The following is a 17787-nucleotide window of genomic DNA, read 5'->3' on the forward strand; positions in this document are numbered from 1 at the left end:
CGTTGCACCGCCACCCGCCACCGAGGGCCATTCTGCCGAGGGGGACCTGGGGCCAGCTGACACTCGCCAACCGTATCTCCTGGTCTGCCCAGCCCCCAGCCAGCCCTGGCCAGGGCTGTGGCCGAGGCGGGGATCCCGGCCGCCCACCCCCAGCGCTGGACTGTAGGGGTGTGGGGCCCAGGACATGGTCCCCCCCCCTTGTATATATTCCCCCCAGTTTATTGTTATTTTGTTGTAAATAGTTTGTATTTGTGACCCATTACTATGCTGATCCTTACCCACCCATGTAAATAGTTCTCCCCTTCCTTGTCTTCCCCTTTCATGTTATCCCGATTTTTATAATGTGTATATATGTATCAGTTAGATTTCCCCTGTACATAGCTTGTCTTGTTCATAATAATAATAATAATCATAATAATAAGAGTTCCAGTAAAGATGTTTGAGTTGACAAACAACTGTCTGCTTTTATTTTTACAAGAAAAGTGGGGGGGTGTGCTCTTGGGTGCTCTGTGGTGTGGGCGTAGGGGCAAGGAGTGTTGTGGAGGATGGGGGGGGTGCAGTGGGGGGCCTGCCAGTGTTCACCCCGCGGCCTCATCGAACTGGGCCTGCAGGGCCTCCCAGACCCGGGTCCCTTCGGGGTCCACCTGGCGACTGGGGGCAGCGGGTGGCTGCACATCGGCCCTGCCGGCCTCCACAGCCCAGCCCTGAAAGAAGGCCTGCCCCTTGCTCTCCACCAGGTTGTGTAGGGCGCTGCACGCACCCACAATCTGGGGGATGTTGGTGCGGCCCACATCAAGGCGGGTGAGGAGACACCTCCAGCACCCTTTGAGGTGGCCAAATGTGCGCTCCACCACCTGGCGCGCATGGTTCAGGCGCTGGTTGAAGCGCTCCTGGCTGGCAGACAGATGGCCCATGTACGGGTGCATGAGCCAGGGCCGGAGGGGGTATGCTGCATCTGCGATGACACAGAGGGGCATGGTGGTGTCCCCCACAGGGATCTCCCGCTGGTGGATGTAGGTCCCCGCCTCCAGCCGGCGGCATAGGCCTGAGTTCCAGAATACCCGGGCGTCGTGGTTGCTGCCAGGCCAGCCCACATAAATGTCCAGGAAACGGCCCCGGCTGTCCACCAAGGCCTGGAGGACCACTGAGTGGTAGCCCTTCCTGTTTATGTAGCGTCCTCCACTGTGTTCCACGGCGCGGATGGGGATGTGAGTCACATCCAGAGCCCCGAAGCAATTGGGGAAGCCCAGGGTGGCGATGGCGGCATCCGGGTCCCCAAGCCTCACGCGCCTGTGGAGAAGCAGGGCGTTGATGGCGCAGACAACCTGCAGGGGAAGCACATGGGAGAGCACCAATGAGGGGTGTGCAGGGTGTGTGTGTGGCCCTCCCCTGCCAGGGCCCCCCTCCCCTCCCCTGCCAGGGCTGCCTCCCCCTCCCCCCGTGGGTCCTCTTACCTCCATGAGGACAGCCCTGACGGTGGCCTTGCCGACGCCAAACTGCTGGCCCACGGATCAGTAGCAGTCTGGAGTGGCCAGCTTCCAGACAGCGATGCCGACCCGTTTCTCAACGCTGAGGGCATGCTGCATGGCGGTGTCCTGGTGCCTCAGTGTGGGGGTGAGCCACTGGCATAGCTCCAGAAATGTCTGCCGGCTCACCCAAAAGTTCTGGAACCAGCGGTTGTTGTCCCACTCTCTGAGCACCAGCCGCTCCCACCAGTCGGTGCTCGTGGGGTAGCTCCACAGCCAGCGGCGTGTGCGGCGGGGGGGGGGGGGGGGGTGCTGCAGGGTTGGGGGTTGAGTCCTCCTCCCCTGCGGGCAGCTCCTCCTCTGTGGCAAGGAGGTGCTCAGCTGCCTCCTGCATGGCATCGAGCATGGCAAGCACTGCTCCTGCAGGGGCGGCTGTGTGGACCTCTGGATGCTGCTGCTGCTGCTGCTGGGGGGTCCATGACTGCGTCACTTGAGGTGTGCGTGCCTATGGCTCTGCAGACCGCGTGCTGTGCAGGCTGTGTGTGTCTGGGAGGGGCCCTTTAAGGGAGCGGCTAGCTGTTGCCCCGGAAGCGCTAGTCCGCCCTGTGACCCTGTCTGCAGCTGTTCCTGGCACCCTTATTTCGATGTGTGCTACTTTGGCGTGTAGACGTTCCCTCGCAGCGCCTATTTCGATGTGGTGCTGCCCAACGTCGACGTTCAACATCGACGTTGCCAGCCCTGGAGGACGTGTAGACATTATTCATCGAAATAGCCTATTTCAATGTCGCTACATCGAAATAAGCTACTTCGATGTAGCGTTCACGTGTAGACGTAGCTTATGTGTGTTTGTTTGGCTCAGTTAGGCAATGGGACACTCTTTCTCTGTTGTGTTGTCAGTGTTTGGAGTAGGGTTCAAGTGTTTTAGCTCAAGATAGTGCAGTACATTGCAATCATACATTATAGGGCATCCCGGGTTTCCAGGTTTGTGGATTTTAAGCAATAAATAGGTTGAGGCTCAGATGGGGTGTTGGGAGTGAATTTGGTCTTGAGTAGAAGCACGGAGTTCTTTAAGTAGATGATGTAGTTTATTTTGGAATGCTAAAGTGGGATCTGAGGAAAGAGGTCTACAAAATGTGGTGTTGCAAATTTGTCTTGCTGCCTCCTGTTCGTAGTCTGGCTTATTCATGATGATGATAGCACTCCTTTGTCAGCTGGTTTGATTACAACGTCCAAGTTATTTCTGAGACTGGACAGCATAGCGAATACCCAGAAATGAGCTACTTTAAGACAAGTCCCAGAAGATCAATAGCAGAACACCACTTGTCATCACCTACAACTCCCGACTCAAATGCCTGCAATGCACCATTAAAACCCTACAGTCTGTTCTGGATCAAGATGCTACACTCTAGAAGGCCCTGGGTGACAGGCCTGTCCTTTCCTATAGATGGCCTCCTAACCTGAGAAAGTAACAGAGAGGGAGCCGTGCTAGTCTATATACTATCAAAACAAAAAGCAGTCAAGTATTACTTTAAAGATGAGCAAAATAATTTATTAGGTGAGCTTTCATGGGACAGACCCACTTCTTCAGACCATAGAGTAGGTCTGTCCCACAAAAGCTCACCTAATAAATTATTTTGCTCATCTTTAAAGTGCTACTTGACTGCTTTTTGTTTTCACCCTGAGAAAGATTCTCACCAGGCTAGACCACTGTAATACTAATCCTGGAACTTTTCCTTGCAACAAACCATGTTGCCAACATTGTCCACATATTTGCTCTGGGGATACCATCACTGGACCTAACCATGTTAATTACAAGATCAAAGGCACATTCTCGTGCACTTCCAGCAACATTATATATGCTATTGGCTACGTCTACACATGCACGCTACATCGAAATAGCTTATTTCAATGTAGCGACATCGAAATAGTCTATTTCGATGAATAACGTCTACACGTCCTCCAGGGCTGGCAACGCCGACGTTCAACTTCGACGTTGGGCAGCACCACATTGAAATAGGCGCTGCAAGGGAACGTCTACACACCAAAGTAGCACACATCAAAATAAGGGTGCCAGGAACAGCTGCAGACAGGGTCACAGGCCGGACTCAACAGCAAGCCGCTCCCTTAAAGGGCCCCTCCCAGACATACTTGCACTAAACAACACAAGATCCACAGAGCCGACAACTGGTTGCAGACCCTGTGCATGCAGCATGGATCCCCAGCTGCCGCAGAAGCAGCCAGAAGCCCTGGGCTAAGGGCTGCTGCACACAGTGACCATAGAGCCCCGCAGGGGCTGGAGAGAGAGCGTCTCTCAACCCCTCAGCTGATGGCCGCCATGGCGGACCCCGCTATTTCGATGTTGCAGGACGCAGATCGTCCGCCCTACTTTGACGTTCAACTTCGAAGTAGGGCGCTATTCTCATCCCCTCATGGGGTTAGCGACTTCGACATCTCGCCACCTAACATCGATTTCAACTTTGAAATAGCGCCCAACACGTGTAGCCGTGACGGGCACTATTTTGAAGTTGGCGCCACTACTTCGAAGTAGCGTGCACATGTAGATGCAGCCATTATGTGCCAACAGTGCCCTGTCACCATGTACATTGGACAGACTGGGCAAAACCTTCGTCAAAGAATAAATGGACACACTGCCCACATCAAGAAACTCAATACACATAAGTCTGTCAGTGAACACTCCAATGGAGTGGGCCATTCTGTTAAAGACCTGAGAATTTGTGTCCTGCAACATAGAGAATTTAGAAACAGATTACAGCGAAAGCTGTGAATCGGAGTTCATATTCAAATTTGACACATTAACACATGAAATGAACAGAGACATCAATTACCTCACACATTGCAAGGACTCACCTTGATCATCGTTTTCTGATTTGTCCTCCTTGCTTACTGTTTTTGGTTCTCTGTGTCTTAAATATTGAGTCTGTTCTGGTCTGGCTATGGTCTGAAGAAGTAGGTCTGTCCCACGAAAGCTCATCACCGAATAAATCATTTTGTTAGTCCTTAAAGTGCTACATTTCTGCTGTTTTGTGGAGAGCTAGTCCGTTTTGGATAGTCTAAGCATTGACAGGAATTAACTGAAGCAAGGTGAAAAAAATGTAATTTATTTTAAAATATATGTCTTTCTGTTGCAAAATCTCATTTTTGTTTTCAGTCACCTCTAGTCTGACTCCTGCTTTTCTAGCTAGATTCCCATTCTGCCTCCTTCCTAACTCCCCTCTGCACTACACCTGTAGGTAGCCCGTCGTGTCGGACGACGACGTCTTGAACACTGCTCTGGAAGATCGCGGGCCTACTTCTCCCCCGCTCCCAAACGTGCGTTTGTTTTAAAGCAATGACAAAGAGCCAGTACTGGTGATCCCGGGGGGGAGGGGAAGGCTCCCGACCTCTGATCATTGAGCGCTCACGTCTTCCGGCCATCGGGAAGGCTAGAAACGCACATTTTTACCTCCCACCCGCGGAACCCGAGGCGCCCACGGACTCGGCGCACGCCCCGAACTCGCAGCGCCGCACGCTTCACGTCCGGCTTTGCAAACATTCCCGCCCTGCCTGGGCAGGACACTGTAAGCAGCCCCAGCTGCCTGCCCCGCCTGTACTCCAGCGCTCGGCGCACGTGCGCCGCTCTTACGAGAGGAGCGGGCGCGCGGCGGGGCGCGGCTCTAGCCCTGCTGGGGGCGCGCGCGCCGCGTCGGAACTCAGGGAAAGGCGTCGGCCGGCCGGCCGGCCGGAAAGCAAAGCCGCGAGCTGCTGCAGCTGCAGCTGCCGTCACTCCGGGCCGCTTGGGGTCGGCCCAGCGGCGCAGCGCTCGCTGAAGGAGACTCTAGGGCAGGAGGCCGCTCGCGCCAGGCGCTGCGCCCTTCCCCCTCCCCCATGCGCAGAATGCTGGTGGCCGCGCTCTCCCGCGTGCTGCACGGCCCGGCCGCAGCCGCAGCCGCCGCCACCGCCGCGAGACCGGTGAGGGGACGCGATCGGGCCCGGCCGTTGTGCCCGCGGGGAGGGGATCCGAGGCTGCAGCCTCGCCTGGGGTTGGGCCCGCCGCGCAAGGGCCGCGCCCAGGGTGGCTCCCAAGTGGGACCGGCCCGGGGGCCGCTACCGGGCGGGGATGTGGAGCCGCCCCCGGCGCCCCAGTTTCTGTGGCTGACATAGAAACGACCCTCTGGGCTGCCGCAGGCGTTGGTGTCACCCGTACGCCGGAGTCCTGCGAGTTCGCGGCGGCCGAGGGAAACCCCGGCGTGGGCGTGGGCGTGGGCGGGGCTCCCCCGGCCCGGAGGGGGTGAGTGCCGAGCCTGGGCTCCGGCTGCTGGAGTGAGACCCTCTATTAGCAAGTCAGAGGACGTTGCCTCCAGGGGCGCGCGCTTGCGGGTCCAAGCGGGACACGGGTATACGTGGTCGGTTTATTTAGATTCAGTACCGGTTAAAAACATTTCCTTGAGGTCACCTTCCATTGCCCGTGCGCGTCTGTTGTCTGTTGTCCCTCGGTGCATCGCTTTCGGGCTTGCTGCCTAATTCAGGTCACAGCCTTAGTGGGTGTAGATGGGTGCCCTTTCCCACCAGCTGAGGGTATGTCTTCACTGCAGAGAAGAGCCCTGCCCTGGTTGACCTTCCGAAGTTCGATTGAGGGTACCTCCTGGGGATGCTCTAAATTGAATCTAGAAGGTACTGCTGTTGACCGTGGTACTCCTGCTCTCTGTTCAGAGTAAGGGAAGTCACCAGGAGCAGAGAATCCCGTCAGCCGTCCTTAGTTGAGACTGTGTGAAAGACTGAATTAAGGTCCATTGACTTTAGCTACATAATTAACGTAGCTGGAATTGCATACCTTAATTCAACTTTCCTTTGTAGTGTAGAACTGCCCAGAGTAGCCGGTTCAGTGTCTCAAGTCCCGATTTACTCTAAAAAAATTGGCAAGCAGACGTGTCATGTAGCATGTTAGAGATTAACAAATTTATGAGGTCATAAGGTTTCATAGATAAGACCCACTTCTTCAGGCCAACCCTAGAAAATCAGTTTAACTACATCAGTCAGGAAGTGAAAACGGACACCCTGGAGCAGTGTAGTTAAATCAAATCCCTGTGTAGACAGGGTGAGTTAAAAGACAAATTATTTAATTGAGATAATTCACCTCCCTGAGATGACAGCTAACTTTCACTAGTGAGGGGATCCTTCCTGTTGAGGTGGATAGCATCCACACTGAAGCACGACAGCTGCATGTGTGTGTTACTGTAGCTTTTTAAGTGCAGGAGAACCTTCAAACTCTGTTTGGTTCTTTGCTTGGCAGTGATTTTTTGTGACTGCTTCCTGAATTTTCTTTATCATCTCCAATTCTCTCTACCATTTATCTCTTACACTAGTTTTATTCCTGTGTAGCTCTGACTCCAGTGAAGTTATTTCTGGTATCAAGCCAGAATCCAGCTTCTTGTTTTGAGAGAGGACCTTGGGTGGGTGGGGGTCTTGTCATGGGTAGGAGTTACTTTGACAAAGATGAGGATTTAGTGGGCAAAAATGGAAAGTGAAAATGGTTAGTAATACTTAACTCTAATATATTTTTTATCCAAATATCTCAAAGCATTTTACAGAAGAGGAATTACCCCCATTTTACAGAAGTGGGAAACTGAGGCACAGAGGTGAAATAACTTGCCTAAGGTTATCCATTAATCAAAATGGATGAATGGGAAACATTCTGAGGCCATTAATAATAGAAAAAAATTGTAAATGAAGATTGGCAAGTTTGAGGGCTGAGTAGGAATATAACAGACTAGGGTCAGCAACCAACATAGCAAGAAGAGTCATTTTTCCCAATTTGGTGAAAACCTTAGTAATTCAAGAGCTGCAATGCATGTGAATATGAGACGATCCTTAATAAATAACGTCAAACCATACCTTTTGTAACCTCTATTTTAAGCACAGTGTGCTCACAATTATTTGTAGTGTGATACATGTTTACAGCAGGTTGTTCCTGAACTTTTTACATGTTCTATTTTCTCACGCTTTACATGCGTGTTTGTAGCACTATCTTCCTGACTTTCACTCCTGAACCTTCTCCTTCTCCTTCTCACTCTCACTCTCACTCTCTGAAGGACACCAGAGGGAATTATCCAGTGTTTCACCATTACATATTATTTGCTATTTAGATATGAGTTGTTCATTTTGGGGCATTTATTATTTATCGAAAATAATCAGGAGGGTGTGTTTACTTTGCAATTATAGTGTCGGGAGCCACAAAGAGGCCCTTGAAGAGTTGCATGTGGCTCTGAATACACGGGTTGCAGGTTGCAGACCCATGAGTGGAGCAGGGTAACATATTACTTCCATCTCCTTATTCCATACCACATACTGTTTGACTATTTATGAACTCAGTAGAAAGCAAGCTAGAAACAGGCTTTTAACTCTTTACGTTGGCTTTACTTCCTGGCAATACATGTTGTTGCTGCTTTTGTAAAGGTCATTTTAGTCAGGAACTGAAATCTTAAATACATTTCAGGACACTTTATTACAGAACTACATACTCCAATTTAAGCATTCCTTAACCTTTTTTTCGACAAAGATAGTCCCTGCAGAAGGAAACTTCATGATTTTCCCCTGAACAGGAACTCTAATAAGTTAAAGGGCTGTTTTTGTAACTGGAAGTAGCAGATTGCTTTTTCTGGAAGTTGGGAAGTAATCTTTCATTGGATATTTCCTTTCTAATGCATGTTGTTTAACCACCTGTGATCTTTAAGTCATAAAGTCCAGTCACTGATATGCAGATCTTAAGCCTACACTGAGGCACTCAGTTAGAAATTGCTCGGGCTTTCTGGCATGTTGCACATTTGAGTGCCTACGTTAGTTCTATTAATACCTTAATATAGATTTGGAAATCTAATTCTAGACTTCCATGTTTGCAAATTTGAGATCTGATTCTTTTCCCTTGGTTTTGTTACTTACAGGCTGTGTCTAGACTAGCCGCGACCTTCGAAGGAGGCATGGTAATTAGGGTATTGGGAGATTACTAATGAAGGCCTGCAGTGCATATGCAGCACTTCATTAGGCTAAATCCCCACCGCTGCAACTTCAAAGTGCCAGCTTGCGTGTAGCCACGGGTCAGCTGCAGGTACTTCGAAGTGCCCACGCTCCTTCAAGCTGCGTCTACACGTGCACGCTACTTCGAAGTAGCGGCAGTAACTTCGAAATAGCGCCCGTCACGTCTACACGTGTTGGGCGCTATTTCGAAGTTGAAATCGACGTTAGGCGGCGAGACGTCGAAGTCGCTAACCCCATGAGGGGATGGGAATAGCGCCCTACTTCGACGTTCAACATCGAAGTAGGGACGTGTAGACGATCCGCGTCCCGCAACATCGAAATAGCGGGGTCCTCCATGGTGGCCATCAGCTGGGGGGTTGAGAGATACTCTCTCTCCAGCCCTTGCGGGGCTCTGTGGTCACCGTGGGCAGCAGCCCTTAGCCCAGGGCTTCTGGCTGCTGCTGCTGCAGCTGGGGGTCCGTGCTGCATATACAGGGTCTGCAACTAGTTGTTGGCTCTGTGTATCTTGCACTGTTTAATGAAAGTGTGTCTGGGAGGGGCCCTTTAAGGGAGCGACTTGCTGTTGAGTCCGCCCCGTGACCCTGTCTGCAGCTGTGCCTGGCTCCCTTATTTCGATGTGTGCTACTTTGGCGTGTAGACGTTCCCTCGCTGCGCCTATTTCGATGTGGTGCTGCGCAACGTCGATGTTGAACATCGACGTTGCCAGCCCTGGAGGACGTGTAGACGTTATTCATCGAAATAGCCTATTTCGATGTCGCAACATCGAAATAAGCTATTTCGAAGTTGGGTGCATGTGTAGACGTAGCCTCAAAGTCCCTCTACTTCGAAGGAGCGCAGGCACTTCAAAGTACCCACAGCTGACCTGTGGCTGCACGCAAGCCAGCACTTTGAAGTTGCAGCGGTGGGGATTTAGCCTAATAAAGTGCTGCATATGTACGGCAGCACTTCATTAGTAATCTCCCAACACCCTAATTACCATGCCTCCTTCGAAGTTTGGGGCTAGTCCAGACACAGCCATAGTGATGCAAAGTCAGTGTTAACATACTTACATCTACTTCATAAGGTAATGTTTTACATCTGCTTTGTATGCAGTGTGCACAGGTGTTAAATGTCTTCATGAAGACCAGGGAAGAATCAAGCTATGAGTCCTTAAAGTATATCCATAAAGAAGAGAAATTATAGTACTGTTTTTTTATTTTACTAGTAATCTACTGGGTATTTTTCCTTGAAATGCTTTATTACAGCTGTTGATTCTTCTTTCTTTTGTTTCCTCCAATTGCTGCTACTTTAGGGAGCTGTTAGTGAGGTAAGGCCCATGTCACTTAAGTTTGCTTTTAGTCAGTTAAAATTATACATGTACATAATTTGCTTAGCAAACTTTCAAGTATTTTTATGTAAACGTAAATTCCTTGCTCATTTTAAACTACACGTATAAAATGGCTAGAGAGCACATGGTTGTATTGGTACATTTTACTAATTTAATCTAATTTTCAGACTTTTTTCTTTAATCTTAGTATTTTCTTTTAATCTCTTGCATTAAAGAAGAGTTAAAAGGATATTGGGGGTTTTTAGGTTGCATTGGTTTATAGTCTGAGGAAAGTCCTTGAGCATCTAAAAGCAGAGGGTTATTTGTTTTTGTTTTTTTTTGTTTTTTTTCAGTTTTGTTTTTTAATTTGTACTCACTTTCTGAGAAAGTAGAACAACAGTACTTGAGTAGAAGAACAGAACTATTTATATCAGTTAATGCCAAATAACAAACTAACAATAGGTATCTCAAATCCCGGAATGACTGATAGGAATTATGGTCATACTCGAAGAAAGATGTTTACCAAATCTCTGGCCAAAGTTTGAAAAGAGAGGTAACTGTATGCATCACCTGTTCCATTGAAACTATTGGTGAAAAATGCCATGTGCAATTACCAAAACAGGATAAAAACACAGCCCCTTTCCACAAGACTTTAAAGAGTAAATAATGAAGATACAAAGAAGTCAGTGTCCTTTTAAATTTAGGGATAGTACCAGTGCATTCAGTCATGTAATGTCCTGTACACCAAATTTTGTTAAATATGAATGGTAAGTTAAGGGTTGGAGGCTGAAGGTTCAAAGGTTAAGATGGGAAAATGGGGATATATTTAGCTTGCTGATGTTCTGAAGACTGGTAGTAAGTTTGTAGTATTTTGAAGTATAATATGCCTAAGAGATGACACAATATATGTATAAAATAACGTAGTAGTTGTACATAGGTGTGCATGCACATGCGTGCGTGTGTGGATGTAATATAAATTTTGTGTGTGTGTGTGATTTTTTTTTTTTCCACAGTTTTGAGTACTGTACCTGGGTCAGCCTAAGTTTAAACTGTAGACCAAACTTAGGCCTGCAGTTCGCTCTGGGTTCTGGTAATTAATTACAACTTTATGAAAAAATTTTGTATCCTGAGTGCCAGAGTTAGGTTGGCCAAACGCTTGGTATAGATGCGGTGAAGTGAATGGAAGGATTCGTCCATCAGTGTAGCTATCACCTCTCAAAAGTGGATTAAATACATCGATGGAAAACCTTGTGTGCCAGTGTTGGTAGTGAATACACTATAGTGCTACTGGGTATTTCTATAGTGTAGAAATGTACCCCTGAAACTCTGATTCTTAATGTGTGAATGCAGTATTACATACTGGCTTCTCTGTTCGCCTGCTACTGGATAGAATGTTAGCATATCTTACCTGGTCATACTAGGAAAAACATTAGGATTGTGAAATCAGTAGAACAATAGAACAAGCTGCTAAGGTAACTTGTAAGATCACAATCCTAATACTAGAGTAACATCCATCCATCCATATGGACTTAATTTAAACAAATCATGGGGTGATATGTATCAAGGCTATTCCTCCTCTGGCACTTTGAGTGCCAAAGGTGGAGGCCTGCAAGAACTTCTAAGTAGACCGCTACAAAAGACTTCTGCTTAAAAAAAAAAAAAAAAAACAAACTTTCCCAAGGTCACAAATTCCTGGACTTTGGGAGATATGCTGCCACCATCCAAGTGGAAAACCCCCTTTGAGAACCCTGGCAGACACTTGGGATATCTCCCTGTGGGGTAACCCCAAGATTTTAACCCTCATTCAAGAGAGAGCTTGAAAACAAACTGCAATTGCTTAATAGCTGACCTTTCAATCACAGGCATTTGCCTAAAGAATGTTCTGCCTTCTGGAATGCAGGAATCAGGTCATAGTCTTTAAAAGATGATTTTATTAGCAAAACAAAGATGATGTACTTGGTAATTATACCTACTTGCTAGGTATTACAGAGCAATTGAAAAAAGGTAGATTAAAACACAAGGAATTGCTTCCCTGGGATACAGTTTAAAAGTGTGCAGGGGGTACATAAATCACCCAAAGAAGTCCAACAAACCAAACGCAGAATTAAAAACAAAAAAACCTGAGCATGTCTGACTAAATATCCCCTTGCTACTCACACATATTTTATTCCAAAATTCCTCTCTAGGTATCGATATTTCTGAAAATTCCATTCCTGGTTCCTGGCTTAATCTCTCTGCTCATCTTTTCTCAAACAAAACTGCAACAGGCAAATCATTGCTTCAATTCAGAAAATCACTTTCCTTTCCCATTTGCTTGCCTGGCTGCTTGCCAGCACTTTTTAGAGATTTTCAGGGTCTCGCTGTCTCTGGGGTTAAATCTTTATCATCAATATAGTTAACTGAACGTTGGGATGCCCTCCCATCCATCACAGCAGGTGAACTACAAGCTTTGCTCTATGACTATTTTAGATGGCCATATATATATGTCAGCTGCTTGGGTGAACGAGTTATTGGAATTGCTCTTTTGTAAAACTGGATAGCAGTTTGGGATTTTAGAACCAAAGGTGAAGTACTGTATTCACTATACTGTAAAGACAGCGAATATATGGATAATCCGTGTGTGTGTGTGTAATGTTGAGTTTCAAGCAGCTCCCAAATTCATGCACACTTATTTTAAAATGTACTGCCTGTTCTGTTACTTTTTCTTGGTTTTTCTGTGTCTTAGGTACCTGTCCCTTATGCGTTCACATTTATTTCCAAGCTATGACTGTGTTGTTCTGGCTTAGTCTGTGCTGTTCTTCGTTCCTCAACTGCAGGCTGAACCTCTCTAGTCTGGTACCCTAAGGAGCTGACTGGTGCCACGTGAGAAAATTCGTCAGACCTTGGGAGGTCAATATTGTCTAGAAGCATTGCCAACGTTTACACTGACTACTGAGCTCTTAGGTGTAAATTACAGCTAAGTAACAGCACAGAACACTGAGAGCCAGGACTGGTTCAAGCAAACAAAGCTATAAACAAACTTTATGGGATCATAGGAAACTTTGCCAAACCCATGATAAGTGGTCATCTGGCAAACTAAAATCTTGTTGGATCATAGATGTTGCGGGATAAGAGTGCCCTATTAGAGAGGTTCAACCTGTAACTGCTTCTGTCATTATCTTTCTAAAGTGGGTCTGGGTTGCGCCTAAAAGTGAATAATTTATTCTGAAAATCCAGCCAAGGGAAGAAGAGTAGCTGTTAACTTGAAATGATTAGAGCAGCCTAAATTTCAGAAGATTCATATTCTTCTTGTTATGCTAATATAGGTGAAATTCACTCCTATGTAGAGAATCAAGACAAATCCTATGCCCCTTTCAAGCTGTGTTTGTGCAGGGTAAATTTCACACACAAAAAGATGGCTGTGCTTCGATTTTGGTGCTCTTTATAAGAGTGGACAAAATACAGGCCACGGGCTGTATCTGATCCAGCCCACTCAGCTGAATAGCAGAGTATGCTGGCAGCATATGATCAGCTGTCCCCTGCTCCCCACCTGCTCAGTCCTGCAGCTGAGCTGCTCCCAGGACTCTGCTACTAGCTATGCGGGAGAGAGAGGGGAGTACTGAAGTCAGGATGTCCCCTGCAGAGCCAGGGCTGGGAAGACAGGTACACACAACAAGGCTGCTCCAGGCTGAAGTGTGGTGAGTGCCTGTCTTAGGAGTCAATGTACTGTTTGATTCTGCCCCCTCCCCTGCCCCCAAGCAGGCAGTTTTCTCACTCTCTCATTCACTTACATACACACACTTCCCCTCATATAGCCCATCTTTGCCCCACGGGGGACTAGAGGACAATAGAGCAGGGCAACTTTCCCTGTCTTAAAGAGACTGTGTATGACATCTCTCAGAATCTCACGCAGCAAGAGCCAGTACACACACTCCATCACACATCCACATACTTCTAGTCTCTGGAATGAACGCGCATGCGCACACGCACACACAATGTGTCATAAAGTCTCTCTCTTTCTCACATTCTTACATGCTCTCTAGCCGTGAGGCCATGTCCCATTTAGGAGCTGAGCACAGATGACTTACCGAAATTTCTGGAGTGGCCCATCTGCAAAAATTATCGCCCAACCTGCTCTTGATTCTTATAGGATTTTAGGAGCTGTTTACAATCCTTATGTTTCCACTATGACTTAGTTATTAATCACTATTGTGAGCTTAATATGACTCCCAATCTTCTGGTTTGCCTTTTTTTTAAAAAAAAAACAAAAACAAAAAAACAATCTAAAATGAAGTTAGAAAAGGTATTCTATTATCCAGGTGGGCTGCGGGTTAAAATCCAAACTACTCCAGTGCTGTGGGAAGACGAAAATAATGTGAGAGTTAAGCACTTTCCAGTGGTATGTGGGAGAACTGTGTGTGCTACTTGTAATGGTGACTTTAAATGACAGGGGAAATGTTCTTTTTTCTTGGGATTCTTCTACACTTATAAATTTAAATAATATTATGGCTTTTTATAGGTTGCCCGTGTGGTAGTAGCATCTCGTAACTATGCAGACTTCACAACTGAGGCTACATTTGATATTAAGGTAAGAAAGCTGAATATTTCAGTCTTGAGAATTAGCACTAAATAGAAGCATTGTTATAGATACCATCACTGTGGATTTCACATATTCATTCTCTGTAAGAAAAGATGTAATTCTAAATATTAAGAACCAGAAGTTTTTATAGCACTCAGCACCTGCTAATGTTTCTTCAGTGCATGGTGGGGGGGCGGAAAATGTCAAGGTACATGGCAAAAATAAAGTTGATGGTTGGGGTATTTAAAATGTTAATGTAAGATTTTTGTGGTAACCAAAATACAGAAAATAGCATATATTATTGAGATGGAAAAACTAAAATACTCTGAATGTAGAACTGCAAGGGACATCCTGAGTCATGGAACCCAATCTTCTGCTTTTGAAGCAACCTTCACATATAATCCTGTTCAAAAGGACTTCACGATATATCTTAAAATTAGGTAGGTTGTTTACCACCATTAATTCTATTAGAAATCATTTCTAGAACCTTACTCCTTTGATGGCTAAAAATGTTCAAATTTCCAGTCTAAATTTATTCATGACTAGTTTATACCCATTTGTTGTTGTGTGAGCTTTGTCCTTTAGTACATCTTGAGAGCTATCCATCTGCATGGGCTCATGAAGATGAGGGACAGTGTTCATACCCAGCATACATGCAGGCATTGAATTGACCTGACTCTTACTTTGTTCATTTCTTGGTCCTTTTGAGTTTCTGCAAAATCTAAAGTTTGAAGTCAGTGGCTTTTTTTTAAAGCAGCTCAGTCTTTCTCTACTATTTGGTCTTCTCTTATTGCTTTAGCATTTGCTGACCCCCCAGCTGTGATAAGGAGAGAACAGAGGGTATAAACCCCCAAAATAAGCACCACTACTGATTGTATGTTCTGGTTTTGTACTATAAAACTATAACATGTAAGATCTGTCATGAAAGCTTGTCATAAACAGACCTTAATAGTCATTATCAGAAGTATATTATTTATGGTTGTAAGTGTGTGTGTGTGTGTGTGTGTGTCTGTGAATTGTAATAGAAACTGGTGTGACTTCAACATCACCTCACAACAGGGTGGTGAATCAATCAAACAGAGAGGAACTGGCTTCCCAGCAAGAGGAGATTAGCTTCAAACATGTAGCCCTTGGCAGGTCCAAGAAAAAACAGAGGAACCATCAAAAGAAATGGGAATGCTTTGAAGCTGAAAAATGCAGCCTTTGAAAAATAAGAAAGGAGGGAGAACAACAAGAAGTCTTGTGGCACCTTATAAACTAACAGATATTTTGGAGCATAAGGTGTCGTGGGCAAAGACCCGCTTCATCAGAGGCAAGGAGGATGCAATGAAAGGAGGGAGTTTCCCCACTTGGAATATCCATTGTGAGTAATGACTGTAGAGAAAAGTAAAAGGCAAACCATTTTGAAATGGAAATGGTTTGAATTGGGCTTGGGATACAGTGTCAAGGGAGGAGGCTATTTGTGAATACTGGCATAGGTGCCAACTCTGTGTGGGCTTCAGTCCTAGAGTATTCATGGGGGGGAAAAAACTTCCCACCTGCACCTATCAGCTGTTCTGGCAGAGAGGAGTGGGAAGAGGCAGGTGGGGTTGGGGACTTGGGAAGAGGGCTGGAGTGTGAGTAGGGCACCCATGCATCAAGAAAGAAGCTGGCACCTCTGAATACTGGATCTCTTTTTATAGCTAAGGGGGCAAGCTGGGAAACTTTTAAGACAATATGTAACCCTTCTCAGAAAAGGGACTTTAATAAGAAAGTGCAAAGCCTGTGGTCATCTCTAGTTTCATACCAACCAGGTCTCTGTTGTGCAAACTCTGTGGAGTGTGTGTGCCAAAATAAGCTGGTATAGGTTGTACCTCTCTAGTCAGGCACTCTGGTCTGGCAACATCCATGGTCCGACATGATTTTATTTAGCAGTATGTCTACTTATCATGGGTGTGGCCAAGTTTCCCATGGTCCCATAAAGTCACTAGTCCTGGCTCTCAGTGTTCTGTGTTATTTAGCTGTAATTTACTTCTAAATATCTTCCAAGAGCCCAATAAGCAGTGGAAGTGTTGGTAATGCTGCTAAACCTATTGATCTCCCATGGTTTGACAAATTCTCCAGTTTGGCACCAGTCAGGTCCCAAGGGTGGCTGACTAGAGAGGTTCAACTTGTATCTGGGGGACTGGATTCATGTCTTCAGGGAAGATTGACCAGATATGAAAAATACAAGTATATGGTTGTTAAGAACTTGGCAAGGACAAATTTATGGAGAGTTGGGACTGGAAGGGCTAGTGTCAGCCTCCAACGAATAAGTGGACTGGTGAAAGCTAGGGTGAAAGAAGCTTTTATTTTATGCCTATGAGCTGGCTGCTGGTGTCAGAGCTATGAACCACAACTGCACGGCACCAAGTCATCCAGAGGTCAGGCAACCTGGTCTTGGTGGACTCCCAGATCGTCACACCCCAGCAGAAGCCATGGGTTCCATATCCCAAACATGCAGCTTTACCTTCAGGTCTCTGTGGGTGCTGGGGAACATGTAAGAAGTAATGGGTCATCCACTATAATTGTTTGATTTGCTGCAGCATCTAGAGATCGTGTTCTCTTTGCCGCTAGCTACCCTAGAAAGGAGAGTGTGTTCTGAAGCACAGAGAGGGGGAGCACAGCTTCAGTTTCTTCAGACTTTATCTGCAGTAATTTATGTTCACTTCCTGTTCAGGTTTTGGGAAGTATCCACTCATCCAAACGGTTGGAACCAGAACACAGAATCTTCCTGTATAGTATAAGGGTGGAGGGGGTGCAGCTTGGCAGGTAAAGGGAGATCCTGCATAAAAGGTCCTCTGTGCTGGTGTATAAAATCCGACGTGATCCTATTGCGATCAGGTTCATGGGGTGCAACCGGCACTGTTGAACCACTGAGCCCTCCAAAGCCACCAACTGGGGTTGCCTTTCACATTATGATGCTGATGTCAAGCTACATACCTGTGGCAGCACTGCACTTACACAGCCGTCCACAGACAGGGACACACCAAAACAAGTGACATGAATGATCTCCCAGCAATTTATAAGCCATCATTAGAGAGGTTCCGACTAATTCCTCCCAGCTTTCTAGTCTTGCACCCCAGATCTGTGCCATCTTGCATTGGCCAGTGTAAATTCACCACTGCATCATAGGAAAATGGACATGCAACAGCCTTTGTGACATGAGTGGATTTCCCAAGCACTTTAGACAAACGCACTAGTAAGAGAAAACATTTTAATTGGCTTATTAATTACAGAATGGTTATCTCTGACCTATATGTATATCACTTATACTTACTTTAAGAAATAAAAAGAAACATGCATTTTAAACCCTAAACTACTATAAGCAAGTGTTGGATCAAACAGCTTTTCTTATCCTGACAGATGATTCGGGTTGAACCTCTCTAATCTGTCACTCTGTCATC

The 17787-nt window shown here is 46.4% G+C and overlaps 1 protein-coding gene across 2 annotated transcripts in view; it reads left to right on the forward strand.

Annotated features, from left to right (window-relative positions):
• The first annotated feature begins 5242 nt into the window (after positions 1 to 5242).
• PDHA1 (pyruvate dehydrogenase E1 subunit alpha 1) overlaps positions 5243 to 17787 on the forward strand; it is a 31355-nt gene continuing 18810 nt past the window's right edge. The window contains exons 1-3 of one of the 2 annotated variants that reach the window (XM_074994003.1): positions 5243 to 5435; positions 9790 to 9804; positions 14303 to 14371. In XM_074994003.1, the coding sequence (XP_074850104.1) occupies positions 5352 to 5435; positions 9790 to 9804; positions 14303 to 14371 (168 nt within the window). In that variant the 5' untranslated portion in view covers positions 5243 to 5351. The remainder of the gene's footprint in view (positions 5436 to 9789; positions 9805 to 14302; positions 14372 to 17787) is intronic. The other variant, XM_074994012.1, reaches the window with a different exon arrangement.

Source organism: Carettochelys insculpta, chromosome 1 (genome assembly GCF_033958435.1).
Source record: "Carettochelys insculpta isolate YL-2023 chromosome 1, ASM3395843v1, whole genome shotgun sequence".
NCBI classification, from domain to species: Eukaryota; Metazoa; Chordata; order Testudines; family Carettochelyidae; genus Carettochelys; species Carettochelys insculpta.